General features: G+C 49.9%; 1 protein-coding gene and 1 non-coding gene across 2 annotated transcripts in view; one reads left to right on the top strand and one right to left on the bottom strand.

Moving 5' to 3' along the window:
• The window catches only part of NOS1 (nitric oxide synthase 1), a 71,738-nt gene that overhangs the window by 11,268 nt on the left and 32,873 nt on the right, over positions 1-27,597 (top strand). Inside the window, exons 2-9 of the mRNA XM_069497505.1 lie at positions 943-1,069; positions 13,727-13,855; positions 15,175-15,320; positions 17,068-17,230; positions 17,993-18,084; positions 20,973-21,114; positions 23,280-23,419; positions 26,552-26,726. Coding sequence (XP_069353606.1) covers positions 943-1,069; positions 13,727-13,855; positions 15,175-15,320; positions 17,068-17,230; positions 17,993-18,084; positions 20,973-21,114; positions 23,280-23,419; positions 26,552-26,726 — 1,114 coding nt within the window. The remainder of the gene's footprint in view (positions 1-942; positions 1,070-13,726; positions 13,856-15,174; positions 15,321-17,067; positions 17,231-17,992; positions 18,085-20,972; positions 21,115-23,279; positions 23,420-26,551; positions 26,727-27,597) is intronic.
• Positions 24,384-24,499, bottom strand: LOC138401984 (U5 spliceosomal RNA). Its single transcript, XR_011236578.1, has one exon. It is a non-coding gene; the product is annotated as a U5 spliceosomal RNA (small nuclear RNA).

Raw genomic sequence — 27,597 nt, 5'->3', positions numbered from 1 at the left:
TGATGATAGTGAAGATGACAATGTGATGAAGTTGATGGTGAGGGTGATGATGGTGGTGACAATGGCTCTGCTGATGAGGAAAAGTTGGGTGATGACGTTTATGATATTGACAATGGTAATGATGGTGGTTATGGTGATGACAATGACGATGACGATGATGGTGATGATGATGATGGGGAGAGCCTCTACTTCAGAATGGATGTGAACAGGGGGCTTGAATATTGGTCTTGGCCACCGACTATGTGACCTTGAGCACTTTAACTTCTCCCTCGCTTTCCCCATCTGTAAAATGGTGATTAACAATCATTGCAAGGATTAACTGGATTAAAACATGTAGAGTGTTAGGCACATAGTAAGTGCTTGATAAATGCTAGCTATCCTCCTTAATAGTGCTATTATTTTTGTTGCTATGTTCCCTTTATTTGCAGAATCATTTTGTGTGTCCTGGGCTGGTATTGCTCAAAGCCCAAAGCCTTAGTCAGGGTGGAGATGATGGCTTGTCACCACGGCCACAGGACTTCTCGTCCTCCCCACCTCCTCGTTTTTCCAGCATTAAGTGTCGCGGGCATGACGGTGCTCAGGGGCTCACAGTATGTGGATTTCTGCTAGGAGATGGGCCTCCTGTGTTCCCAGATCCATAGAATGGGGCAGGGGGAGGGATAAGAAAAATCCGTGTCGGGGCCATCCTGAAACAATGTCCACAAAGACGGGGACGTGCCAGCCTTTGGGTCTGCTTGGGTGAGCTCACCTTTGTGCTCAACACCTGGGGCTGCCTTCCCACGTGTCACTGGCGAACCGCAGGCAGCAGCAGCCAGGCCCCCAAAGCTGGTGGCTCTACACAGAGTCACGTGAGTGGGCTCAGGTTCTCAGGGCTTCCCGATCACAACAACCAGTGGTCACTCCTGAAGGCCCCCGTTCCTCACTTGCCCCCTTGCCTTTCAGAGATTTGGACGGCAAGTCACACAAACCTCTGCCCCTGGGCGTGGAGAATGACCGTGTCTTCAATGACCTGTGGGGGAAGGGCAACGTGCCTGTCGTCCTCAACAACCCGTATTCAGAGAAAGAGCAGGTAAGTGTGGGTGCCCGGGGGGTGGGGCTGGCAATCACGCTCCCACACCTCCCTGAACCCTCCAGGTGGGCAGCTACGGGGAGGGAAGCCACACCCCAAGCTATGTTGGGGCGGAAACCAGCCACCGTGGCTGGAGAGCTTGGGAGGCTGAGGCTAGGAGTGCTTATTGTAGGAAATGGACCTTGGCTTTGTTTTGTTTTGTTTTGCTTTGTTTGTGAGCTTGCCACTCTTCAAATATTCGTTCTGTTTCTACCCAAAAAGGCATTCACGTGGTTCCAAATTTAACAGATATAAAAGATACATGGTGGAAAAATTGTCTCTGTCTCCTATTCCCAGCCACATGATTTGTCTCCCCAGAGGCGAGCAGTATTAATGGGTTTTGTGTGTCCTTTTAGCCATATTTTATGCCTAGACAAATAAACACACACGCATTATTTTTCACGTGCTTTGGCACAAATGAGAGCACACGACACACATTGTTTTGCAACTTGCTTTCTCACGTACCAACATAGCTTAGAAATTATTCCAATTAGTGGGTAGAGAGGGTCCTGGTTCTTTTTCACAGCTGCGTAGTATTCCATTGTGTGGCTATGCCGTAATTTACCGAGTCTGTCTTTCCTAATGGACACTTGGGCCATTGCTAATATTTCGCTACGACAGTGCTGTAATGAGTGGCATTGTGCAGTTGGCACCTGGGCACATGTATCCATAGAAGAAATTCCTAGAAGTGGAATTTTGGGGTCAAAAATCACACACATTTGCGATTTGGATGGAAATTGCCAAATTGCTCACCTTAGGGGTTGGTCCAATCTTACCAGCTAAGTAGGAGAATGACTGTTTCCTCACAACCTCGCCAACGCTGTCTGTTATCCAACTTTTTAGTCTTTGCCCATCTGTTCAGATGTGTTTTGACAGCTGAGTCCGTATCATTTTCCAAGAGTGGCTCGATTTGGCTGGAGGTCAGCGGGGCCTTTTCCTCGCCTGCCTGGGTAGCTGGCGGCCCCGGCCAGAGCAGCACTAGGGAAGCACGTGGGTTTCCACCCATGCTCCACCTTGCCGTGAAGTCTGGGCGGGGTGACAAGCAGGAGGTCAGAACAGGGGGTGGCCCAGGTCACTCAGCAGGTGACCACCTGCCTCCTTTTCCCTGTGTTTGATCGATGGGTGGCACCTTTCGCTACCAGCTCATCTAGACAAAGACTCAAGGCCTCTCTGCATAGCTTCAAGGGGGAGGATGGAACATTCCAGAGCCTTGGTGGAAACTGCTTTCCTTAGCTGCTGACAGCTGGCCAGGAAGATTAGGACATCCGGGATTCCATAGTAGGTCAGGCCCGCGGTCACGCCGGCTGACTGGCTGGCCCGGCAGTGATACCTGGAAAGGTTTGGTGGACGAGCACAACTGTAGACTTATCCTGCTGTCCCCAGAAAGCAAGGTCACATTGTGAGCATGAGGGAACAACCATCTATTGATAATTAAATGAACAAATATAGTTTAAAAGTCTTTTACATTCATTTTCTTAATTGAAAATAAAGGGGTTCTGCCATACCATGAGCTCTCCCAAGACAAAGGACAGAAAGGGGCAGCCTCAGGCCAGATCCATGCTGTAGCCTTGAGTCATTGGGTCTATACTGTATTGTCCTAAGAAATAATTTATAGTTATATTTTAAATTTACTGCCAATGTTTCAAATTTTTACATAAATATATCTACGGCTTCTCTTAGAAATGTACACAATCTGACCACATTGAGGCTCTTTTCCTATGGGGCGATGATCTGTATAGGCTGAATAGCAGCTGCCCTCTCTAGACAGAATGTGACTCTCCAGTTTGCCACAATCCCCACCACTCCCAATTGTCTCCCTCTCATGAAGACCAAGTAGCCATTGTCATGTATAATAGCATTAGTACTGTTGATTTTCTTATAACTGTTAGGATGAAACTTAAATCTTTTTGTATCTACCTCTTTATTACAAGTGGCAGGTAAAGATAGACCAAGATGTTGACATGTTTCAGGAAAGATTTTTGTGAAAATGAAGAATATTTTTATGTATTTCATATGCCAACAAGGGTTGTGTTTTGAAATTACCCAGCATGCTTTACCGATTTGCCTTACCTACCTGCCACCTCTAGGCACCAGAGTTAGTAGTTCCTGGTCTGCAGTGACCGTTGAGATCTGGGTTAAAGGGAAGAAGCAGAGGGGGCCTTGACCCCGTGAGAAAGACACCAGAAATCTGCAGAACTGCATGGCATTCCTGCCACTGCAGCATTCGGAGCAATGGCAGGACTCTGGCCATTCCCCTTCCTGCCATCTGCCTCAGTTAGACAACGGCGACTTGCAGAACTTAACCTTGAACTTCAAGCCTGAGGAGTGGGGTTCCATATCGAGAACAGGGCAGGATTGATAGGAGGATCCCTGGCCTTCTTTGCAGGGCATTGTGACGAAAGGACAGGGCGAGGTATTGAGAACCTGTCTTAGGGCCTCTGCTAAAATGGAAATTCCATTTTCTTGGAGAAGGAGAAAAGGGCCTTAAGGAGGCCAGAGAAAGGGGGAAAGACCGAGTCTCACAAGGTCAAGTGAGTCTGCCGAGGTGTTTTAGCCCCGAGAGCTCCTGGGAGTACGACAGACAGACCAGCAGGGCTTGGGATTTGCGTTCACCTTTGCTCAATGTAGGATCTGACCCAAAAAATTTCAAAACCACCGGCTTGCAAAATCATCCTGGCTCTGTTGTCTGAGATTCAGTTTTCCAAATGGCTCTCAGAAATAGAGCTGTCAGGAGGCAGGAACCCAGCGCTCAGTTATATTTGAGCCCCGGCTCCAGAGCTAGGGAAACTGCCCTGTTACCGCCTGCTAGACGTCTCCATGGGCACAGGCTTCAGAAATGGTTCCTGGGCTGAGCAAATTAATAGAAAACACAGTGTTCCTCTTTCCATCCTAAAAGACCCGCTCCTATACTTAGCCTCGCCCCTACCTGCTCAAAGCCGCTTTACCTGGCGCTCCCGGAATCAGCTTCCGTCCTCCCAGTTGTAACCCACATCTGCCGCTTGTTTAAACATCCGCAGGGAGCTGAGCATTGTTAATGACACAAAGAGGGACTCCCGCCACGACCTGCTCTCCTGAATCTGGAAGAGACAGGTGGAGGTCTCAGCTGGGTAAGGCATCAGAGCAACTGCAAGGACTGGGCAAAAGGCAACAGAGCACAAGTGAAGCATGGTGGATTCAGGCTAGACATGAAAAGGAACTTCCTGACTCAGAAGACTATTCGCTCCCAGAGGGACTAGTGAGGTGTGTCCCTTTGGGAACCTCAGAAGGGATTCCCACCTTCTTCAATGCTCTTATTTCACTAAATTTAAAGAAAATCAGCCATAGAGGCAGCTTCTTTTAAATCAGTCTCAGATGGCTGAGATGTTAATCTTTATCTGGCGGTCATTTCTCTTGCCAATAGTCTGGGTCATCTGTGACTGGGGCTAGTGAGACTCGAGTCCCCTGTCATGGAGCACAGTGCGTGGATGACTTCATGACCCTCACCTTTAGTGCTCCGTTGCAAATTGCCTCTGGCCTAGGGTAATAGATAGAATGAATCAGGTGACCCATCACCAGTCATTCGGCCAACATCTGCCGCGAACATAGCTCTGGGCTAGAAGTAAGGGTGAGCAAACATCTCCCTGTCCTGGACACCCTCATGGATATGTGTGGGGAGAGACTCATACAAGGGGCAATTAATGTCAAAACAGAGAGGGACACAGAATGCTGTGGGAGCATAATTACCTCAGCAGGTCAATAACAGGAAAGGTTTACCCCAGGAAGGGACATTTGCCCTGGGTTTTGAAGATCAAGTAGGAGTTTGCCTAGAAGAAAATGGAGAAAGGCGTAGTAGTAAAAGCGATGGTTGTGGCTGATTTGTTGCATTTTTTTCCTTGCTAAGGATCATGATTAGTCCTCTGAGATTGTCTTGGGTGCTGATACCACCTGAGACACATGGAGTTTTGACACCATTCTGATATTTGACACCTTATCATAATAATCATCTGAAGTAAAATGCTCCCTTAGATAAATAACATGAGAAACTGCTGTTTGTCCATTCTCCCTGCAAAACTCTGGGATCTGAATCAAGCCCTTCTCGGCATCTGTTTCCCTCGCCTGCCTAGTTTGCTTTCCTAAGGGAAAAAGGTTAGAACCATGCCCTGCCTGGGGACAGAACATCTATTTTCAGATGCTAATTAAGCATCAACCAAACCTTGAGTAAGTACAGGGGGAGTTGGGTCCGGGCCCCAGGAAGTGGTATTTCCACGTGAGTTTTTCCTTTCTTATCCATCCTTCCCGCTGCCTTTGCCCCTCTCCCCAGCCCCTGGCCGATAAAGGCGATCAGACAGTCAGATAGATGACCATGACATGGAAATCCCCTCCCCCACTGTCATCCCAGTCGCTCAGTCAATGCAATGTAATGGATGTGATTCGTGCCTCCTGGGGCCGGGCTGTAGGAACACACACAGGGAGGAACAGGACGGCCTCGAGTGGACAGAGAGGAGCTTTGAGGACCTGCGTTCCAAGCCCAGCTCTGCTGTTGTTGCTTGTTCATTTGGGGAGAGCCACGTCACCTCTCAGAGCCTCTGTTTCCTCATCTGAAAAATGGGCTGCCAGGGCAGGCACCAAGTAGGCACTTACTAAATGTCACTCAAAATGAAATGAAGCTGGACATGATCACTGCCCTGGAGGAGTTCACGGCCAGGCCGCCCCCTCTTTTTATTAAATATTTGCCTCGGCTTCTGGAAACTTCTGGAAACCTCCACTCCCAAGTCAAGCTACAGACAGGGATGCACACAGCATTCATCAGACTGTGATATTTGGGGTTTCGGAGACTCTTGCGCAGACGTCACCCGCAGAGCCCACGGGGCTGGCGTTAGCAGCTTCCCTCGGCTCTGCTCAGGCCGACATCTCGGGGTGCCTGTTGGTTACTCCCGTCTCTAAGTCTCTCTCTAAGCATTTGAGAAACTTCCTGTGTTTTGAGATTAATTTCTCTCTGTAGGAGGGTGCTCCAAATCTCTAGCTCTAAGCTGTGCTTCAATTCATTTTTGCTGTCACCTCGATGGGGTCAGGCAGCCCTTGCCGTGGGCAGCTCGCGACCAGAGTTAGACGCCACCCAGGGTGGGTTTTCCCAAAAGCATTTTCAGAGCCCCCCTCTCTCTGGTCACCAATGTCCCCAGGGTGCCCTCAAGCAGCAGAGCCCCCCGCAAAGATGCTTCCCAGTAATTTACACTGAACAGCGTCTCCCTCTGTCCCGGGGGCATCTGCCTTCCTTGCACCAGAGTCACCACCTGCTCAGGGACTCCCAGGTCCTTATAGGTTACTGAGCCGAGAGACCAGCACCCAAGTCCCGCCACGCTGGGTGTTCGGAGCCAGGGTGGAGCCGGGAAGTGGGGCCTGGATTGTTGAGTGTTTCAGCCCTGCTGGAATTTCCACATATTTTGCTAGCTGTTTGTTTTAATAGTGAGTATTTTCTTTCCTGCTTTTTCTAAAGAAAAAGAAAAAGAAAAAAAAAAGAACAGTGAGTATATTCAATGCAGGCCGTACCAACTGCTGTCCGGGTGGGACAATGGCGTTCTGGTTCGAGAACCAGCAGCACCACCCTGCCTGCTCATTCACTGCGTCGCCCCGGATTCAGACTCTTTTCCCATAAAGGCCAAGTTGGGTCAAAATCATCTTTCTTCCTTTCTTTGCAAATCGGTATCGTTTGGCAAAACCCCCTCCAAATAGAGGTTCTCTCGGAGACCTGGCCCACCTCCATTTTTCTGAGGGTCCCAGGAGATTTCAAAAGGTAGAAGGGCCAACACGTAAACACAAAACTTGCTCATTTTCATAATTTACATTCAGGAAGTTAATGCTTTTAACAAACACACACAGTACAACGCTATATCACGGCAGGGGCAGGCCACGAGATAATGACAAGATTCATCGTAAAATTAATTCCCAGCGCACATTATACATCCTGGTCTGATAACGGAACCAAGTTTAAGGCAGTCTGGAAACATCTGGCTATCCTGTGATATCACTGCGATTTGGAGAGAAAGCATCAATGATCTAGCTTAAAGCCCCCTTTGCCCTCCAGACATCCTCAGCACACCCCCAGTCCCAAACTGTCGTGGGTCTGACTCCCAACATCCCCTTCCTTAATTGTCCTCCACAGACTGTTGAATGGGGAGGGGGAGAGAGTGAGGCACAGAATAAGCAATGTCACGCTACCATGGAGTTATTCTAAAGAACAAATCACTTTAGACATAATGCTTTCAATACAGCACGAGGAAATTACACTCCGAGGTACTAAACACAGTTGGTTAAGTTCTGTAAGGAGCAATTTTTTAATTGCATGGATGGGTGGGTGCCTGCTGGTTTGCGGGTCTACGGGCCTGGACCCTGGGCTGCCCCAGCTCATAACCGGGTTACGCCTGCTGCCCGGGAGAGGCGGCAGCCACAGGTCGGTGCGGCGCTGCCCGGGGGCTGCGGCAAAGGGCACAGTGTGTGGCATCTGGCCCCCGGTGTGCATGGTCCCCCGCCCGGCTTAGTCCTAGCATGCTGCCCTCGTTCCGGGACAAGCCGAGCAGGGCAGGTTGCTGCAGGCCTGTAACAGCGGAGCTGTCGCCGGTGCCAGCAGCACGAGAATAAGAAGCGACTCGCTTTGTGCAAGTTTGGGCCTTTGCTCCTAGATTGGTTTGCTGTTGTGACAAAGCACCGCCAACTGGGTGGCTTACACAGCAGAAGTGATCATCTCCCAGCTCGGGAGGCTAGAATTCCAAAGTCAAGGTGTTGGCAGAGCTGGTTTCTTCCGAGGACTGGGGAGCGAGAACCCAATTCAGGGCTCTCTCCTTGGCTTGGAGGTGGCTGTCTCCGTGATCACATGGTGTTCTCCTCTGTACGCGGGTCTGTCTCCAAATCTCCCTTCGTTGTAAGGACACCAGTCATATTGAATAAGGACCCACCCTAATGGCCTCATTTTAACTTGATTTCCACTGCAAAGATCCTATCCTCAAAGAAGGTCACCTTTGGAGGTAGTGGGGTTGAGGACATCGGTATATGAATTTCGTGGGGGGGACACAGTTCAGCCCATCATAGCTGCTAAGATGTTTGGGTCTCACAGGTGCATCTCTGCCTTGCTGTAGTCTCAGTCCTGGTTCCACTGTGAGACTGGTGACGGTGGCAGCCACTACTGGGGAAGGGCAGCCGGCTACTGGCCTCTGTTTCTCAGTCTTCCCGATTCTGGTGCCGGGTTTCTGTCTTCCTGCCTAAAACACCTCCCTCCATCCACCTCCCAGTACTCCTGCTCCTGACCCCCTAGTGTCTGCTAGGAGGCTCCCCATCCCCCACGCACACAGATGGGAAGCCCCCAAGTCCGCTCTGACTTCATCCTTTTCCCTCCCATCCTCTCGCGCCCCGAGGCTCTGAGCATTCCACTTCCGGCACCTCCAGCCTCCACCTCCTCCCTTTCTGCCCAGCTCTGTGGCTTCTCACCTGCGTCGTTGTGACAGCCTCCTCAGGGGTCTCTCTGCCTTCGCCCGCTCCCTCCTGCAATCCTGGCAACCAGATGTTTCCCAAAACTCAGCTCAGACAGGGTCACTTGCTCAGTCCAGCAGCTTCAGGGGCCCTTCCTCCTCTGCTAAATCAAGGCCAAAGTCCTTGGCTTAGCATTTAAGAGGCTCCACAGTGTTGAAATTCTTTTAGAGCTTGTATTTGTCTGCTCAGGATGCCATCACAAAGGACCATAGACTGGGTGGCTCAAACAACAGAAATTTATCTCTCTTAGCTCTGGAGGCTGGAAGTCCAAGAACAGGGTGTCGGCATGATCAGGTTCTGGCGAGGGCTCTCCTGATGGCTTACAGACGGCCGCCTTCTTGCTGCTCCCTCGCATGTTGTAGAGAGAGAGAGAGAGAGAGAGCTTTTCCTTTTCTCATGAGGCCACCCCTCCTATCAGATGAGGGCCCCACCCTTATGACCTCATTTCACCCTAATTACCTCCTAAAAGTCCTGTCTCCCGACACAATCACATTGCGGCGTAAGAGCTTCGACATAGGAATTTAGGGAAGGGACAAAATTCAAGCTAATGCAGACCTCAAATGTTTACTGAACAGGTAGTGTGTGCTGGGCACAGTTCTAGGGGCTGGGGATAGAGCAAATTGAACAGTAGGTAGGCAAAAAACAAATATTGTCTAAATATCTATTTAGATATATGTAAATCAATATAAGATATAGGGATATGGATATGTACATCGCTCACAATAATCGTAGGCAATGACAAGTACTATGAGGAAAAACAAAGGTAAACGTGGTTAGGGAACAGAGACTACCAGGGAGGTGACACTGTTTTAAAGAATGATCGGGAAAGATCTCTAACAGCACGACATTTCAGCACTCAGTGGTCAGCCACTGGAATTCAATCCTTTAGACCAAGAGTCTACAAGCTTTTTCTGTGTAAAAGGCAAGATAAACATTTTCGGCCTTGCGGGCCAGTGGTTTCAGGCTCCGTGACATTAATTAGTAGCCTGCTCTGCCTTTTCATGCAAGAGCAGCCACAGACAATGTAGAAACCAGTGAGCATGGCTGCGTCCCAGGAAAACTGGGTTTATGGACACTGAAACTTGAACTTCCTATAACTTTCATGTGTCACAAAATATTCTTCTTCTTTTGATTTTTGTATACAATAATCCAAAAATGGAAAAATCCTTCCCAGCTCACGGGCTGTACAAACACAGGCACGGGCCACAGTCTGCAGGTTCTCGTTATGTATTTGTTGAAGGAGAGAGAGGAGGGAGGAAGGAGAGAGGAGAAAGGAAATCAGAGCTTCAGGATCCTGCAAAGTGGAATTCTCAGCTCGGGGCCCAGGCTCACATGCCCTCACCCACTGTGTATTTGAGGGCCTACTGTGTGCCAGGGACTAGTCCTCTGGGCCTCAGCCACGTAGTGACTCTCATGCCACAACCAAGAAAAGCATCGTACAGCTGCCTTCTCTAAAGCCGCCGTCCACACACTGTGGCCGCTGCCTGTTTTCCTACAGCCCAGGAGCTAAGGGGGATTTTTCCATTTTTAGATCATCGAATACAAAAATCAAAAGAAGAAGAAGATTTTGTGCCACAGGAAAGATATATGAAGTTCAAATTTCACCTCCCTGTTTCCCTCTGGGCCTGGGCTGCAAGACCAGCCCTTGCATTTCTGCCCCGGCCCCCAGGCCTCTGCGGGCTCCCTGAGCAAGGCGCGCAAGCTCGCACTTCCTTTGCAAGTTTAGGAGCAGGCTTCCCAGGGACAGACCAAGAGCGAGCTGGTGTCTCCCACCACCTGGATGCCTCCATTGTCCCACCGCAGACAGGAAACCAGAAAAGGACACCTGTAGCCACAGCCCAAAGCCCGTTTGTGCCCCATGGCCAACGTACTGCCCCCAAGTCCTGCTAATCTGTGAAGGATTCAGCAGGAGGGAGACTTCAGTCCCACTCAGAAAAGTCATGCGCATCCTGCCTGCGGCTCCCCTGACTGCTGTATTCATCTCCCCCGATTGTCCCCTCCTGAGTCATCTAATATCACCGCTGGCTAATTACAACATCAAAGCCCCAAGTACAACAGCCCTGCCAGAGCCGCCTAATGGCTGGTTTCCAGGGTGCGATCCGGTGAAACCCGGGGTGGAAGGTGGCAGGGCTGGCGCCCGGGCAGCCGATCACTCGGCTCTTAAGGACCACCCCGCGCACATCTGGAACCTCAGCAGATGGCCTCTTTGTTAGGGCCTGTTTTCTCGCTCCTGCCGCTCCCTGGCGATGAAGGCTGTCACCTCCCCCCACCTCCCGGGATCCCGGCTGCTCCTCAGCCTCCAGGGCCTGAGTGTAGGTGGACAAGAGCGTTTCTAAACTGGGCAAGTGCAACCCAGTATTTAGGGAGAAGGGCTGGGCCGCCTTCCCCACGGCCAAGGTAGGATTGTTTTCTTCTCAAGCGCACAGGTCGTGGGCACGATCAGAGGAAGATGTCACTACAAAGCCCTGCCCACGTGGGACTTCTGTCAACTGTAAGTGTCCCAGAGGTGGAGACAGAATCCTAAAGAAGCGTTTAGGGCATCCGGCCACGGTGTCCAAGGCAGCGGGGTTGCCAGTACGCGGCTCCCTGCAGAGACGTAAGTGAAATAACTTGGCGTTCGGCAGGATGGAAAGTGTAAATGCGGGACGAAGAGACTCTTCCCACGCGCTTTCACGCTGCCCAGCGTGGGAGTAGCGCGGGAATGACACTCTCAGCGGTGGCAGTAATAGTAGCCTGCATGCTAGAAGTTGGGCCAGTAGTAGCATAGCAGTAATACTCCTAGTAGTAAGCCATGGCTGACATCTAGGAGGTGACTACAGGCATCCAAGTGAGAGGTGACAGTGGCTTGGTCAGGCGCTGGCCCTGGCAGGGGAGAGGAGTGGGTGGAGTCTAGGGGTATGTAGAAACGCAGATGGGGGTCAGTGGTGGTTGGATGTGGGCGATAAGGAGCAGGCTGTGTTAGGACAGCTCCCACCTGTGGCTAGTCAAGCACAGATGGACGGTGCCCCCAAAGTGGGAGCCGCCGGGGAGGACCAGATCTGGCCAGGGCGGGGAGACGTGGAAGATCACGCGTCCTAGCGTGTTCCATCTGTTCCCTGCCGTCACTCCCTGCACTCTTCCAGAACTGTCTTCAGTGGTAGCGTGCTGTTCAGCCGCCTCCTGTTCCCCAGGCTGGGACGTGGCAGCACGAACGCTTTAGCGCAGAGCTCCTGTTCCACTGGCCAGTAAGGTGGCCGTGATAGGTCTCTCACCCCAGGACCTTTGCACAAGCTCTTCTCACTACCTGCAAGATCCTGCTCCCCCTTCTTGGCCTGAACAACACCTACTCATCCTTCTGGTCTTGACTTGGAAATCAGACACTGTGGGCTAGCTGTGTGTCTTCTGTGTGCACCAACCACGCTGCCAGCGTCCCCTGTTATGGCATCTATTGTGTTTGACAGCTATGGCTCATTCAGTTGTCAGCACCCCCCACTGGACTGTGACTCCATGGGCCACTGTAGCCCTGGTCCTTCCTGCCTTGCCTGGCACATAGATACTCAATGAACATGTGTTGAATGAATGAAGGATTCATCATGCCCGGGAGACAGGGTAGTGGAGCAGTTAAGGGCGTGGTTTGGGAGCCAGACTGCCTGGATTTGACCTCTGTATCTAGCTTACTAGCTCTGGCCAACTTAGTTAATCTCTCTGTGCCTCAGCTTCCTAATCTGTAAAATGGGAATAATAACATTGTTGTGCGGCACATAGTAAATGCTCATTTAATGCTAGTTTTCAGTACTAGTCCTTCAGAGTTCTCTGTGACTGTTGTCGTAGACTTAGCCAATTTCATCGTAATTCACAGCTGTCCTCACCAGCCTCAGTCCCTCCAAGCCAGTGAGATATGGCCCCTGCCTCCTTATTGATTTCATCTCCTGGCACCCACACACTCCAGCCACACTGGCCTCCTGGCTGTCCTTTGACAGCTCATCCCCACCTCAGGGCCTTTGCACTTGTCTCTTTCCCCACCACCATCGCCTCCCCGTTTTCTATTTTTCACCACCTGAAATTATATTGTTCGTGTATTAGTTTACTTACTATTTATCTCCACTTCTCCCACAATAACACTCCAGAAGGGCAGTGACCCTGTCTGTGTTGTTCACTGCTGTATCCCCAGTGCCTGTTTGTTGAGCGCACAGTAGGTGCTCAGTGAATACCAGTTGAATGTGCAAATGCCCTGCGTCAAGGTCACTGCCCACTGATCTACTCTTTGCATGAGCGTCACTCCACATTATCTCATCTCCTCCCAGCCTGTGCTTGGCCCTCACAGCAGGGTGTGCCTGCTGCATCTCCCTTGCAGTTGCTAAGTGACCGATACTTGCCTGACGCATGCTCACACCTCTGCCCAAGCAAGTAGACAACGGCCCAGAAACATCCAAGACAGATGTGATCCTCGTCCATGAGGTCTACAATGGATGGGCTAACATGGCCCAGCCTGGAACGCATCCCCCCTCACCTACTACTGGTCAATTTGTTTACAGAGGTGAAGGCCAATGAGGGGTGGAAGGTGTTCAAGACAGAGGGAATGGTAGGTGCAAAGGCCCTGAGGCATTTTTGAGAGGCAGACACCTGAAATTTGAGGACAAGATTCTGTGCTTCAAAACTTTTCAGTTTAAACCTGTTTTCCAACTACTTAACATACATGATGAGTTGGGCTGTAGCAGGAAGGCCCAGAAATCTAAGTAAATTGACCCAGCTTCAGATTGATTCCTCAGTACTGAAGGCTGTTATCATTCAGAGAGGCTGATGGTGCCCTGTCAGTCATTTATTCACTCAACAAACATTCATTGAGCCCCTACTCAATGTGCCAGATATCAAAGAGACCATCTTTGAGTTCCTGACCTTTCTTTCTAGAACAGAACCCAAAAGGCTCTTCCATGGTGCTTCCTCCTGCACAGGTGGAGGAAGCAGCTTCCCAGGAACCTTGTACGTGTCAGCCAGGGAGGGCTGGATCCTTCTCTCGGGGCAGACAGGTGACTCAAGGCACGTCCCGGGAAGCACAGCGCCTCCCCCAGTCCCAGCAGAGACAACTTCACAGTCCACTCAAGACTCTGCCTGATGTTCCACCTTTCTTCCCTCCTGCAGCCCCCCGCCTCGGGAAGACAGTCCCCCACCAAGAATGGCAGCCCCTCCAAGTGTCCGCGCTTTCTCAAGGTCAAGAACTGGGAGACTGATGTGGTTCTCACTGACACCCTCCACCTTAAGAGCACATTGGTGAGTACCCCAGTAGGGTGTAGACCGGGGTGTTGCAACCTCAGCGCTGTCTGCATTTGGAGCCAGATAAGTCTTTGCTGTCGGGGACTGTCCTGTGCATTGCAGAATGGTGAGCCCACCCCCGGGCTGTACCTGTAGATGTCAGAACTCCCCCAAACTGTGACCACCGAAAACATCTCTAAGACGTTGCCTAACATCCCCTGGCCAGGAAATTCACTCCTGTTTGATAACCACAGGTAGATATCACTCACTTATATGAATACCTTTTATTTGTGTACCTGGGTCACAAAAGAACCTCAGGGGAGTTGCCGGCTCTGAATACATTCTCTCTATCTCTTATAATCTGACCACGGATGCGGTATCCAGCAAACCGTCCTCAGTTTCAAGTGTGTTCTTGAAATGTTCATTTCATATTTTTAGCAGTCAACAAACCTACGTCTTGCTTTCCATTTTTGTTGAAAATAGGCCTCTTGGAGGAATGTTGTCTCTGCAAGCTATTACTGCGTAACAAATTGCCCCGGAAACTTAGTGGCTGGAGACACTATTTATTGTTTTTCAAATGTCTGCTGTTGGCTGAGCGGTTCTGCTGACCTGGCCCATTCTCAGCTGAAGTTAGCAGGGCTTCCCTGTGCGTCTGCAGTTGTCTGAGGCGTCGGCTAAGGGAAGGCTGGTCTAGGATGGCCCGGGCTGAGATGACTCAGCTCTGTTTCCCGTGTGGTCTCTCCTGTCCCAGCAGGCTAGTTTGGGCTCGTCACTTGTGGTCGCAGGCTTCTAAGGGAACAAACAGAGGCATGCGAGATCTCTTGCGGCCCAGGCTTAGAACTGGCCGCAGTGTCACTATGGGTCAAAACCAGCCCAGATTCAAAGAGTGAGGGGACTGGCTCCACCACTTGATGGGGAGTTGCTATAAAGTCACATTGCAAAGGGTGTGGATACAGGGAGAAGAAGCATTGGGACTACTCTTTGCCATCAGTCTATCATAGATGAGTTCAAATGAGTTTCCGCAGCCGTTCTATTAGTTCCTTCTTGATCAACATGGAATCAAACAATATTTAGGAATTTAGTACCGGTGATTCTGGTCCCTAGGCAGAAAGCTCCTGTCCCCCCAGTTGAGTAGAGCAAACACTTTAGCTGCTTATTGTCCCTGACCTTGGCTGATGACTGTGCCCAGTGACGATTCAAAGCTGGTACTTGAGAAATCCCCTTGGAGAATGAAGGGCCAGGTAAACTCGCCCATGACTATCAGATCCAGGTGTGCAGCCTGCCGCCTGCCACACGCAGGTGACACTTCGCGACGGCCACGTCTCTCTGTCTTCCAGGAGACGGGGTGCACAGAGCACGTCTGCACGGGCTCCGTCATGCTGGCCCCCCTGCACGCGAGAAGGCCGGAAGGTGTCCGCGCAAAAGAGCAGCTCTTCCCTCTTGCCAAAGAGTTTATGGATCAGTACTACTCGTCAATTAAAAGGCAAGTGTGTGTCAACTCCGGGAAGCCTGGGGTAAGCTATTGAGTGCCGGGGACAAAGACGTGAGCTCCAACCTTGCAGACAGTTAAAGCAAGGCCTGACCCTACGGCCTCTGTCCCCCATACACAGAGGCCAGAAATTGGCAGCCCAAAGGTGACTCCCAAAGTGCTTTTGTTGGCCTGCAAAGGGCTGCTTAAAATGTGAAATATTTTAAGCATTTCCATGCCTAGATATATATATATCTAGTTTCCTAGAGAAACTCTCGCACCTGTTCACAAGGAGGCATGCATAAGAATGTTCACTGAAACATTCTGTATGGTAGGAAAAATTACTGTTAAAGATCTAGCAAGAAACCCATCTTAAAACCATCAATAGGAGAATGGGTAAGTAAGTTGTGGTATAGTCCAGTCATGGACTACTATACAACTGTAAATGAAGGGGTTGGAGCTCTGCACGTTCATGGAATTGAAGTTCACAAATAATTTTGAGCAAAAGAAAGAAAAGATAAGTCATAGAAGGACACATCCCCTATAGCACCATGTATATAAACTCTTTTTTTTTTTTTTTTTTTTTTTTTTTGAGACAGGGTCTCGCTTTCTTGCCCTGGGTAGAATACAGTGGTATCATCGTAGCTCACAGCAACCTCAAACTCCTGGGCTGCAGTGATCCTCCTGCCTCAGCTTCCTAAGTAGCTGGGACTACAGGCTTGCACCACCATGCCTGCCTAATTTTTTTTACTTTTAGTAGAGACGGGGTCTCACTCTTACTCAGGCTGGTCTCAAACTCCTGAGCTCAAGCGATCCTCCCACCTCAGCCTCCCAGAGTGCTAAGATTATACGCATGAACTTACTAAACATGGAGAATGACATGGTACATCTGTGGTCCCCAGCCCCTGGGCTGCAGACCAGTACCAGTCTGTGGCCTGTTGGGAACTGGGCTGCACGGCGGGAGGTGAGCAGCAGGCGAGCGGGTGAAGCTCCATCTGTATTTACAGCCGCTCCCCGTCGCTCACATCACCGCCTGAACTCCCCTCCTGTCAGACCCGCCCCTTCCACCCAGTGCCTGGAAAGATTGTCTTCCATGAAACTGGTCCCTGGTGCCAAAAAGCTTGGGGACTGCTGCCGTACATGGGTTAGGGATAGATACACATGAGGCAAAAGCGTAAATAAACATACAAGAATTGTAAATGCCAGAATCAAGACAGTAATAGCAGTCACATCTGGGGAGAGAGTGGGAAGTCATCCCTAAGGAACTATAATATTATTTCTTAGGCTTGGAACATGGGTGTTTATTATACTCTTCCGTATATCTTTTGTAAGCCTAAAGTTTCCTGTAATCAATTTTTTAGCTTTCTAAAATTGAATTCATTGCCGACATTTAAAAATTAGAAGTGTTCCCTTTAAAAATCAGATTCCCAGTTTCTCTTGAAAGAATATGGAGCAGCACTGGGCCCCCATTCCTTTCAGGTGACAGTTGGCTGGAGCTGAGCTGTGGCCGTCCCGCTTTGGACAGGGCCTGGGCCGGCCTGTTTGCCTCAGTTCCCCCCGGCTGGTTTAGTCATCCGTGCAGTGCCGGGCCTTGTGTGGGCATTTGAGTTTGCAGTCTCTGCTTCCTGCTCAATCTGTCCTGTGCAGAAATCAGCTCGGGACTTTCTGTAGCTCCCAACCTCCCGTGACCGCTCTCCCTTCCCGCCAACCTCTAATTCAGAAGAGAGGGTGACGCCCCCGTGTCCCTTCCCTGCCCACTCAGATTCGGCTCCAAAGCCCACATGGACAGGCTGGAAGAGGTGAACAAAGAGATCGAGACCACCAGCACCTACCAGCTCAAGGACACAGAACTCATCTACGGGGCCAAGCACGCCTGGCGGAACGCGTCCCGCTGCGTCGGCAGGATCCAGTGGTCCAAGCTGCAGGTAGGTGGTGAGGCTCGGACACCTTGAAGAGCCCTTCAGTGAGAGGAGGGTGGGTGGGAAGGGGAGTGAGTGGAGCTCTAGAAAGGGTCAGCTCCCACCCAGGGCACCTGGTGGCCATGGTGACATACCAGATGATGGTCATGAGGCCCCAGATTCTCAGATCATGGCCAAATCCAGGTGATAGTCGTGTCTTATTGAGCCAACACAGTCATTCCTTAAAAATGAATTTGCATATCTCTTGGTAAGACTTACAGTCTCCAGTTTACGGCAGACCTCACCACCCCCTTTTGTCTTACACCTCCTCTCTTCGATTATTTATCTGCCTACTCCCGGAAGGCACGAGTTTCTGTGTCCCTTGGCATGATTTTATTCTAGAGAATAAAGTTGGAAGTGGATTCATTAGCAAGATTGGGGGTTTGTTTCATTTTTGTGTCGGTTTTTAATTCCCTAATCTCTAGTAACCTACCAGGAAATGTAACCAGCCCATTAAAACCCCCCTCTCTTATCACCCATCCCTTTCCCATATTTGCTCCCACTCTATGCCTTCTTTTGGGGGATTTTTCCTGATCTGGTTGACCTTGGTTATTGGGATAGAAAAAAGAAAATATAGAACCCAGCCTGAGAGTCAGTGGTGAGGTGCTCGTGACTCCAGTGGAGCCGCAGCTGGAGCGAGTTCCAGGTTCTCCTAAAATTGGAAGGCCGCGCTGGGGAGGTCGGGGAGGGACGGAGGAGGCAACCGATCCCACCCCGCACCTCTTCCAGGTGTTTGATGCCCGCGACTGCACCACGGCTCACGGGATGTTCAACTACATTTGCAACCACATCAAGTACGCCACCAACAAAGGGAACCTCAGGTGAGCTGACGGCTGGGCGTGGGGAGCGGGGAGTCAGGTGTCCCCACAGCCTTGAGCCTGGGCTCTGCAGTCGGCTCATCTGCCAGAGAAAGGCTCCCCTTTCCGGGAGATGGGCCAAGCCGGGAGAGGTGTCCTGGCACCCTCGTTCCATGTCCCATCACACGTTCCTTCTCTTCTGGGACAATCAGACACCCGTGTGGTTTGCAAAACTACAGCAACATGCATCGCATTCAACCCACCCTTGAATAGCCTCCCACTCATGGAGAGGGCAGGAAGAAGTGGCTTAGGTTCCCAGGAATAGGAAAAGCCCGTTGCTGGTAGTGACCTGCTTTTTCTTGTGTCCTGCTCTGTGGCTTGGAGCTGCCTCCAAATCTGCCTTGGTTGAAAAGGCAATTTCTCTTCCTGCTGCTTTGGGGACTGCTCCCTCAGGGTGCACGGAGCCGAGCCACACCTTGGACTCCTCTTGCACCAACACAAAGGACAAAACCACAGGGGGCAGGCCTGGGCAGGAAGGCATCTGTGTGGCTGGAGGCTGCCACGCTGGCAGTCACAGCTGGGAGAGGGACAGCTGGACGGGGACAGCTGGGGCCCCGCAGCAGCCGGCTGCTGATCCTGTTCACTCGCTGCTGCTGCAGCATCTGTTCCCAGCTGCTGAGGGCCAATCCCACCTTGGGGCCACCGCCAGGATATTCCCAGAAGCCCCCGGGCTACCCTGAGCTCATCCAGAAGCAGGTGATTTGCTTTAAGCATGAATTTTCTTGGCTGTGTCTCTTCCTTGAGAAGGAAACAGCATGTTCCAGCTGTCTGAGTCCACCAGGAGGAAACGGGCCTGTAGCCCAGGCCCAGGCCCGCATGAGGCGTCGGTATGGAGGTCTCCTTCCCGAGACACCTCACCCCTCGGAGAACAAGAACCCGCTTGCATACCTTGACTGTTAACAAGGGACCCAGTCAAGGTTAGGCCCCCCAAGGAGCTTACGGGCTCTTCTGGTGGTTTCAAAAGGTGCTATGAGCAGCCACTGGGAGGGGGTCCCCAGGCCGGGCAGGGCACCTCCACTTTTTCCAATTACCTATCAGGGGCAGGGGGCGGGGTCTTCATGAGATCTTCTATGCAAGAAAATATTCAGCTGATTCTTTTTTATTTAACTTTTAAACCCCAAGTCTGAAAAGGATGAGAACCATACGAGAATGTGTACCATGTTAGAGGAACAGTCCCTGCATAGGAGAGGAAGGACAAGGTAGAAGGAGGGAGGGGGAGAGAATTTAAACTGCCCTTCAGTGACACTGTGCTCGAGGCACACACCTGCGCTCCGTTTCCCCCTTGGGTGTCGGTTCCCGCACACAAAGTGAGCATCACACCCCGCTCGCGGCGTGCGATTCTGGTGTCTCTAAACATGCTTTTTAGAGATACACGTGACACAAACACCCTTTATCTGGTGCTCAACCAGGGAAACAGAGATGGGTTTCAGCGCTGGAGAGAAAACAGTTAGACTCATTCTGCGCTCATCTCCAATACAGCACCTCTGCTCAAACATCTATAGGACACCTTTGAACTTGTGTGACTTTCACCTTCAGCCCGATTCTAGACTCAGCCCCCGGTGGGACGCACCACCCCTGCGGTATGAAATGTCACATTGTCTTGTATAGAGAAGAAGACCTTAAAAAAATGTGCTCAGGAAAAAGGCAGCCCTGCGCACAAGATGAGAGGTGTTGCCGTGGGGACAAAGTGGCTTTGGGTTAGGCCTTGAAGGAGAACGTGTGCCAGGAGACAGGGAGTCCAGCCAAGGGGACCCGCAGGGCAAAGTCCCGGGAAGGAATGTGGATGAGGGAAGACCTAGGAGCGATGGGGTGGACCTGACGTGTGAGCCCCGTGTTGACACAAAGACAGGACAGCATTCCCATGGCCTGGGATTCAGTCCACGGGTGGCATCGGCGAGTCCAGCTGGCGAGAGCTCCTGGCATGAGATAATATTGAACCACGTCGTGAAAAGGTTATTCTCCTTTCTATTTTTTGGTTTTTTGTTTTTCAGTCCTGATGATGATGCCAAGGAGAAAGGCTCAGTTTGGTGCTAAGACATCATTAACACCTCTCGAACAATTGCTGCTCTTCCTTTAGCAAAGAGACCAGGGCTTCAGCTAGGAGACTCAGCAGACAACATCTTTCTACAATTTTTTTTTTTTAAGAGACAGGATCTCTGTGTGTTGCCCAGGCTGGAGTGCAGTGGCACGATCATAGCTCACTGCGGCCTCGAACTCCTGGGCTCAATCTATCCTCCTGCCTCAGCCCCCTGGGTAAGCTAGGACTAGCGGTGCATGCCACCACACCCAGTAAATTTTTTTATTTTTTATAGAGACAGGGTCTCACTGTGTTGCCCAGGCAGGTCTCGAACTTCTGGCCCTAAACGTTCCTCCTACCTCAACGTTCCAAAGTGCTGGGATTACAGTTGTCTCCTTGGGCAACATAGCGAAACCCCCATCTCTATGAAAAGTTTTTAAAAAGTTAGCCAGGAATAGTGGCCCACACTTGCAGTTCTAGCTACTCAGGAGACTGAGGCAGGAGGATCAGTTGAGGCCAGGAGTTGGGGGCTGCTGTGAGCTGTGATCATGCCACTGCACTCCAGCCTGGGCAACAGAGCAAGACCCTGTCTCAGGGGGAAAAAGTCTCCAGTTAGAGAGGGCTTCTCCCTCCTTCAGCAAGCTGGCAGGGGGCCTCCCTCTTTCCACCCTTCCAGTGGTTCCAGCGGAGGAACAGGACTGGCCCTGGGGATATTGGCACGGACATCGTCCACCCTGAGCCTCAACAGCCGCTGGCCTGAGTGGCACCATTTTCTGTATGTCCCCAAAGTCCAAGTCCTGCCCTGATGCCAGGGGTCCCCCTCTCTCTGCCACAGGTCCGCCATCACCATATTTCCCCAGAGGACGGACGGCAAGCACGACTTCCGAGTCTGGAACTCCCAGCTCATCCGCTACGCCGGCTACAAACAGCCCGACGGCTCCACCCTGGGGGACCCCGCCAACGTGGAGTTCACAGAGGTGCGAGCGCGTACGACACCCGCCCCTGCCCCCGCCTGGGCTGTCATGCCCCCAGACTGTCTCTGTCCACAGGCTTTTCTCCCTTTAATGTTGTCACCACAGAGAGAGCCGCCAGTGGGGAGCAGTTTACTCCCCTCTAGACAGAGCACCCCACGGGGGGCTGTTCCTCATCCTCTGGTTCTTTTTCAGCTGGTCATTTGGTCAGTTTCATGCCATTAGCTTGCCCAACCCTCCTGCGGGCACTGTTGTCCCATTTCACAGATGGGTAGACTGAGTCTCACCAAGGCCAAGTGAGTTATCCAAGGCTACTAAACAAGCAGGCAGGGAAAGCTAGAACGACAGTCCAAGTCGCTAAGAAATAGAAGCCGCCTCTGGCATCCACCTTTTCTGAGCTGGGTAATACATCAGATTCCTATCACCCATTCATCCATTTGTGGACATAACAATTCTTCCCACCCAACCCTCTGAGGGGCTTGGCTCTCCATGGCATCAGCACCCACATGATTGCTGGTAGCCCGAGTCAATTCATAAAAGCCACCAGGAAAGCAAACACCACCATGTCCCCGCCCGGTGTTCCTGCCAGGTGGTCACGCAGACAGGTAGTACAGGTGAGACATGGGAGCTTATATGGACTGTGCCTGGGGAGACACCACAGGCAGACCGCATGTCTAGAATGCTCTCAGGCACATAGGACCGCACCGCCTTTTATCTGCCACCCAGCTTGTGCCCTGTTGAGCTTCACCATTGTCTGCTGCCCAAATCCCCCTCAAACTCCCCCTCCCAGAACCTCCCCCAAGACGGGGCTGGCCAGGCTGAGGGTCACCCTGTTCCCTCCCGTGGTGCCCCAGACTGCCGACTTCATTTGCATGTGGCTTTTCTTATGAAAATGTTATTGTCAGGAGGAGGGAGCTGTAACCAGGGCGACCAGGAGTCGCACCTGGTCCGTCGCAGAGGCAGCCAGACTCGCTGCTCCACTTGGCTGAGCACTAACTGTGTACTTGGCTGACCTTGTCCTCGTGGTCACCAGAACATAAATGCCCCAGCCTCTTCCTCTCGTTCCGTCTCTAGAAACTCGCTGACCGGGGACGTGTTCTGTGAAGTCCGTGATTTAGTGCTTTCCCTAATACAACACAAACAATCAGCCCAAACCCGACCGCAATAATTACATCTTTCCAAACCCTCTCACCCCGCTGTGTCCCACAAGGACGCTGGCCACGTGTGGCTGTTAGCACTTGAGATGTGGCTAGTTCCCGGGGCCGTAGTGAAAATACACACCAGATCTCGAAAACTGAGGACAAAAAGGAGTAGGAAAGAGCTCACTGATGATTTTTCATGTTGACGTAATAATAATGTGGATAGTAGGAGGCTAATATATTAATTAATAAATTAATAGATTTACTGGATTAATCACTGTATTACATATTTAATTTTAATATTAAATATATTTAAATACATTCATATTAATATTTTATTAATAAATTACTGTTGATATATAATGTATTAATAATGTTATATATTATATACATTTGATATATTTATTGGATTAGGAAATATGTGACATCATTAATTTTAATGCCACATATATAATTAGGATATACTGATAGTAATATTTTAATACATTATTAATAAATTAATATTAATATTAAGGATATCATTGAATTTAAAATATATTATTTAAGATGAGTGTATTAAGAAGAGTATTTTCACCTGTGGTTTTTTTAATGTGGCTACTAGAAAATTTTAATTACTTAGGTGGCTCAAATTATATTTCTATTGGACAGCTACTCTAACAAATGCATTCTATACAGTAATTCTAATATATCTGCCTTCCTCAAATTCAGTAGATTTTCTTTGTATCTTATGGCGACAGAGGCAAACACTTGTGGGGTGGGCACAGGGCAGGTGCGACAGTTAGTCAAAACCACAAAGCTCAGAGCTGGAGGAAAGGTTTGCCGTCTGCCCCAGGGACCACAAGAAGTTGTACTAGCTCCATGGCGGTGTCAGGGAGAACTTTATAAAGGAGGTGACATGGTCCAAGAGCCTCCTGAGGAAGTGGCTGCCGGGGGCTTGGATCTGGATCTCTGCTCAGCCCCTCGTCCCGCAGAGCTGGCCATGTTTGTAGGGTGTGGGACACAGTGGCGTTACCTGGACGGGTCTGGTTGCAGATTTGCGTGCAGCAGGGCTGGAAGCCCCCAAGAGGCCGCTTCGACGTCCTGCCGCTCCTGCTCCAGGCCAACGGCAACGACCCTGAGCTCTTCCAGATTCCTCCCGAGCTGGTGTTGGAAGTCCCCATCAGGCACCCCAAGTAAGAGGGACCCACATGGGTTGGGGGCAGTGGGGGGGTTCCCAGTGCCCCTCTCTGCCCATCACCGTCCCCCGACCCCTGGCTCTCTCTCCAGCCCAGACAGAGGCTGGAAGGGGGGCTCGATTCCTGTCCTCACTGCAGGTCTTGGGCAAAGTGGGCTCAGTCAAAGACCAGTAAGTCCTCCCTGACCAGCCTTGGGACCACTGTCCCTTCTAAATCATACATACCCTTTCCTCCTCTGCTCATTCCTAAGTGATTGACAAGGACCTGCCCTTTTTCTAGCCCTAAGGGTTGGAAGAGCACAAGGACCTACTGTCCTGTTGTGGGCACAAGTTTTCAATAGAGGGAACTATTTAAAACCCTATGGGACCTGTTGTGGATCAAGTTCAAAAGGAATTTGCAGCCGGGAAGTTGCTGCCAGAGCTGAGGCCAGCAACGCGAGCAGCATTTGGCCTTTGAGACTGAAGAACGACCACAGGGAGGCGCTAGACTCAAACCTAGTATTGCACAAAATAGAGGGGGGTTGCCAAAATACTCAATAATGCTTGAGATAAATAATATGTGAATGCAATGTTTTTAAAAATCAAAGTTAATGCATTTTGTTTTCATTTTTTAATTGACACACAATTGCACGTATTCATGAGGTACCTAGTGATGGTTCAGGACATATCATGTATAGTGATCAGATGAGGATAATTAGTATCGTCTCAAACATTTATCCTTTCCTTGTACTGGGGAATATTCAGTATTCTCCTTCTAGCTATTTGAAACCCTATATTATTGTTAACTGTAGGTATCCTGCCTGCCGTGCTATAGAACACTAGAACTTATTCCTATCTAGCTGTAATACTGTATTCTTTAACAAATCTCGCCCCAGCTCTCTCCTCCCCCTCCCCTTCCCAGCCTCTAGTATCCTCTGTTCTACTTTTTACTTCTTTTTATATATATTTTTTCTCTTTTTACTAGACCTGCACACACAAGGCCTCAAAAAATTGGGTTAACACTCAGAATTGTTTATCTCCTTGAAAATCTTTAGTAAAAGCCAAAAGATTTATAAGATCTGAAGAGAAACCAGAGTATTGTTCTACTTTTTATTTCCACGAGATCAACTTTTTTTAGCTTGCACATATGAGTGAGAACATGCGGTGTTTCACTTTCCGTTCCTGGCTTAGTTCACTTAACATAATGTCCTCCCGTTCCATCCGTGTGGCCACAAATGATGGGAGTTCATTCTTTTTTGTGGCTGAATAGTATTCCCCTGTGTATATACACCACGTTTTCTTTATCCATTCATCTGTTGTTGGACACTTAGGTTGATTCCGTATCTTGGCTATTGTGAATAGTGCTGCAATGAACATGGCGGTGCTGATGTCTCTTCAATATACTGATTTCCTTTCCTTTGGATGAACGCCCAGTAGTGGGACTACTGGATCATGTGGCCATTCTGTTTGTAGCTTTTTGAGCAGCCTCTATACCAGCTGTACCAGTTCACATTCCTACCAACAGCGTGTAAGAGCTCCCTTATCTCGGTATCCTGCCAGGAGTTGTTACTTTTTATCTCTTTGATAATTGCTATCCTAACTAGGGTGAGATTTTGCAAAACTAAGGTTTTGATTTGCAGTTCCCTGATCATTAGTGATATTGAGTATCTTTTTCATGTATGTCCTCTTTTGAGAAATATCTGTTCAAGTCATTTACCCATTTTTAATCAGATTTTTTTTTTTTTGCTATTGAGATGTTTAAGTTTCTTTTCTATTCTAGATATTAATACCCTGTCAGATTAATAGTTTGCAAATATTTGCTCCCGTTCTGTTGGTTATCTTTTCGCTCTGTTGATTGTTTCCTTGTTGTGCAGAAGGTTTTTAGTTTGATATGATCCCATTTGTTTATTTTTGCTATTGTTGCCTGTGCCTTTGAGATCTTATTCATAAAATCTCTTCCCATACCAATGCCCTGAAGCACTTCCCCTATATTTTCTTCTAGTAGATTTATAATGTTGGGTCTCAAAGTTAATTTTTCTTAAAAAGAAAAAAAAAACCATGATGAACAATATATCAACATTTGCATTAAAGGCGGGATCCAGCTCAGGACTGAGATTACGGTCAGACACGGGAAGTGAGTCATGCAGTGCAGGGTGGCTTCTGTCTTTATTAAAATTGTTGATATTTGGTTCATCCTATATATGTGTACATACATATAGAGCATTAAGTTTGATTTTTTTAAATGTTGCATTAATTTAAAATATTGCATAAATAAATAACAGCATTGATCACGATTATTGAGTTTTTGGTGCACCCCTCCTCTTAAATTTTTGCACCCAGGGCTGGTCTCCCATGCCTCAACCCAAGTGTCAGCCCTGGAGAGGGAGCCAGTGTCCTGGGGCTCTGACACCGCCTGATATCTGGGAACTCACCCAGTCTCTTCAGTAAAACTTAACGTGCATTTATTCCTTCATTCATCGTCTTGTTCAGCATAGTTTATCGTCCCCAGGCCGAGCATTGTGCTAGCTTTAGGGCCTGACTTGGCCACTGCCTCCAAAATGCTCGTGATCTCAAGGAGGAAAAGCTCTTACACGCACGATTACTCAAATAACTACTTAATTGCAATGAAGTGCTGCAAGTAAAATTTGTGGTACCCTGAAGCATGAAATCATCTGAGCCAACTTGGCGCCAGGAGAGGCTTCTCAGAGTAAGCATCATTTTAGCTGAGAATCCAAGTACGGGTCCGAGCTGGAAGCACAGCAGGGAGGGAGAAGCTCCCAGGAGGTAGGAACTGCCTGTGCAAAGGCCCTGAGGTAGGAAGGAGCTCAGCAGGTTGGGGGAGAGCGAGGTTCCCACCCTTTCTCCTGGATTCACTTTTCAGGGTGGAGTTGGGAGAGAAACAGAAGCCCAGGGGAGTGGTTTTCAGGCCTGGACGTCCATCTGGAACATCTGGGAAACATGATTAAAATACATGTTCTCAGGCCCTGGCTGTAGAACCCGTGATTCCACAGCTCTGTTGGGGGTTCCAGGAATGAGATTTCAACACAGTCAGCCCTTGGCGTTTCAGCATCCCCAGACTAAGGTTCTCTGCTCACGTGTCTGCCCGTGAGACGCCTGTCTCGTGATGAGCTGGGCTGCGTTTTCTCCACAGGTTCGAGTGGTTCAAGGACCTGGGGCTGAAGTGGTACGGCCTGCCCGCTGTGTCCAACATGCTTCTGGAGATCGGCGGCCTGGAATTCAGCGCCTGCCCCTTCAGCGGCTGGTACATGGGCACGGAGATCGGCGTCCGCGATTACTGTGACAATTCCCGCTACAACATCCTGGAGGTGAGGTCCCACCCTGGTCACACCAAGAGGAAAGCATAAGACAGAGGGTGCTGGCTCAGCAGTCCTTCCCCACAGCTGAGCTTTGGAGCTCGGAAATTTGAAGGGGTTAGATCGGAATTGCAATCCTGGCGAACCCCTGGAAATTCCAGAGGCATCTGTGTCTTTCTTTAATAGTGATGAAAATAACAGCAAAGACACACATAGCATGTACTATGTGCTAACATTGTTTAAAGCACTTTGCATATATTATGTGCTCATTTAATCCTTACCATAACCTCAAGGTATAATCCCCCTTTCACAGATGAAAAAAACTGAGGTCTTTGCAGGCATCAAGTGACAAGCTCAAGGTCACACAGCTAGCTGGCAGCAGGGCTGGGATGTGAGCCCCGTCTGGCTTTATGGCCCAAGTTCATAGCCACTGTGCTGCACTGCCTCTCTGTGTGAAACCTCGTTAGAAGAGTTTGAGGATGACCCACAAACTCGGGACATAGTGAGTCTCTTTTCTGAAAGGCAAAGGAGGAGGGCTGGCAGTGGTTCCCCACTCTAAGCATTTCTCGGCGGAGGGTCTGATTCCCTCCCCGGGCTGAGTCATCCTTATCTACTCGAAAGTGCTGGAGCGGAGCTTCCTGAAGCTCAGCTTGGGTGAAAGCGCGATGATTGCTGTGTTTTTGTCAGCAAATGTCTCTGACAACAGTCTGCTGCTGTTGGCATTGTTTCAAAAGAGGGCGCCAAGAAACAGAGAAGTTAAGCGCTGGGCCTATGTCACACAGTAAATAGCCCCAGAGACAAGATTAGAACTCAGAACCAAGCGTTAGGTTTATATTGTTAAAATCCACTTGTGTCAGCCTGGAAAATAGACGCAAGGGACCCT

This window comes from Eulemur rufifrons, chromosome 21 (genome assembly GCF_041146395.1).
Source record: "Eulemur rufifrons isolate Redbay chromosome 21, OSU_ERuf_1, whole genome shotgun sequence".
Classification (NCBI taxonomy): Eukaryota; Metazoa; Chordata; class Mammalia; order Primates; family Lemuridae; genus Eulemur; species Eulemur rufifrons.
The sequence above is the reverse complement of the archived record's forward strand: the minus strand, read 5'-3'. Positions and strand labels throughout refer to the sequence as shown.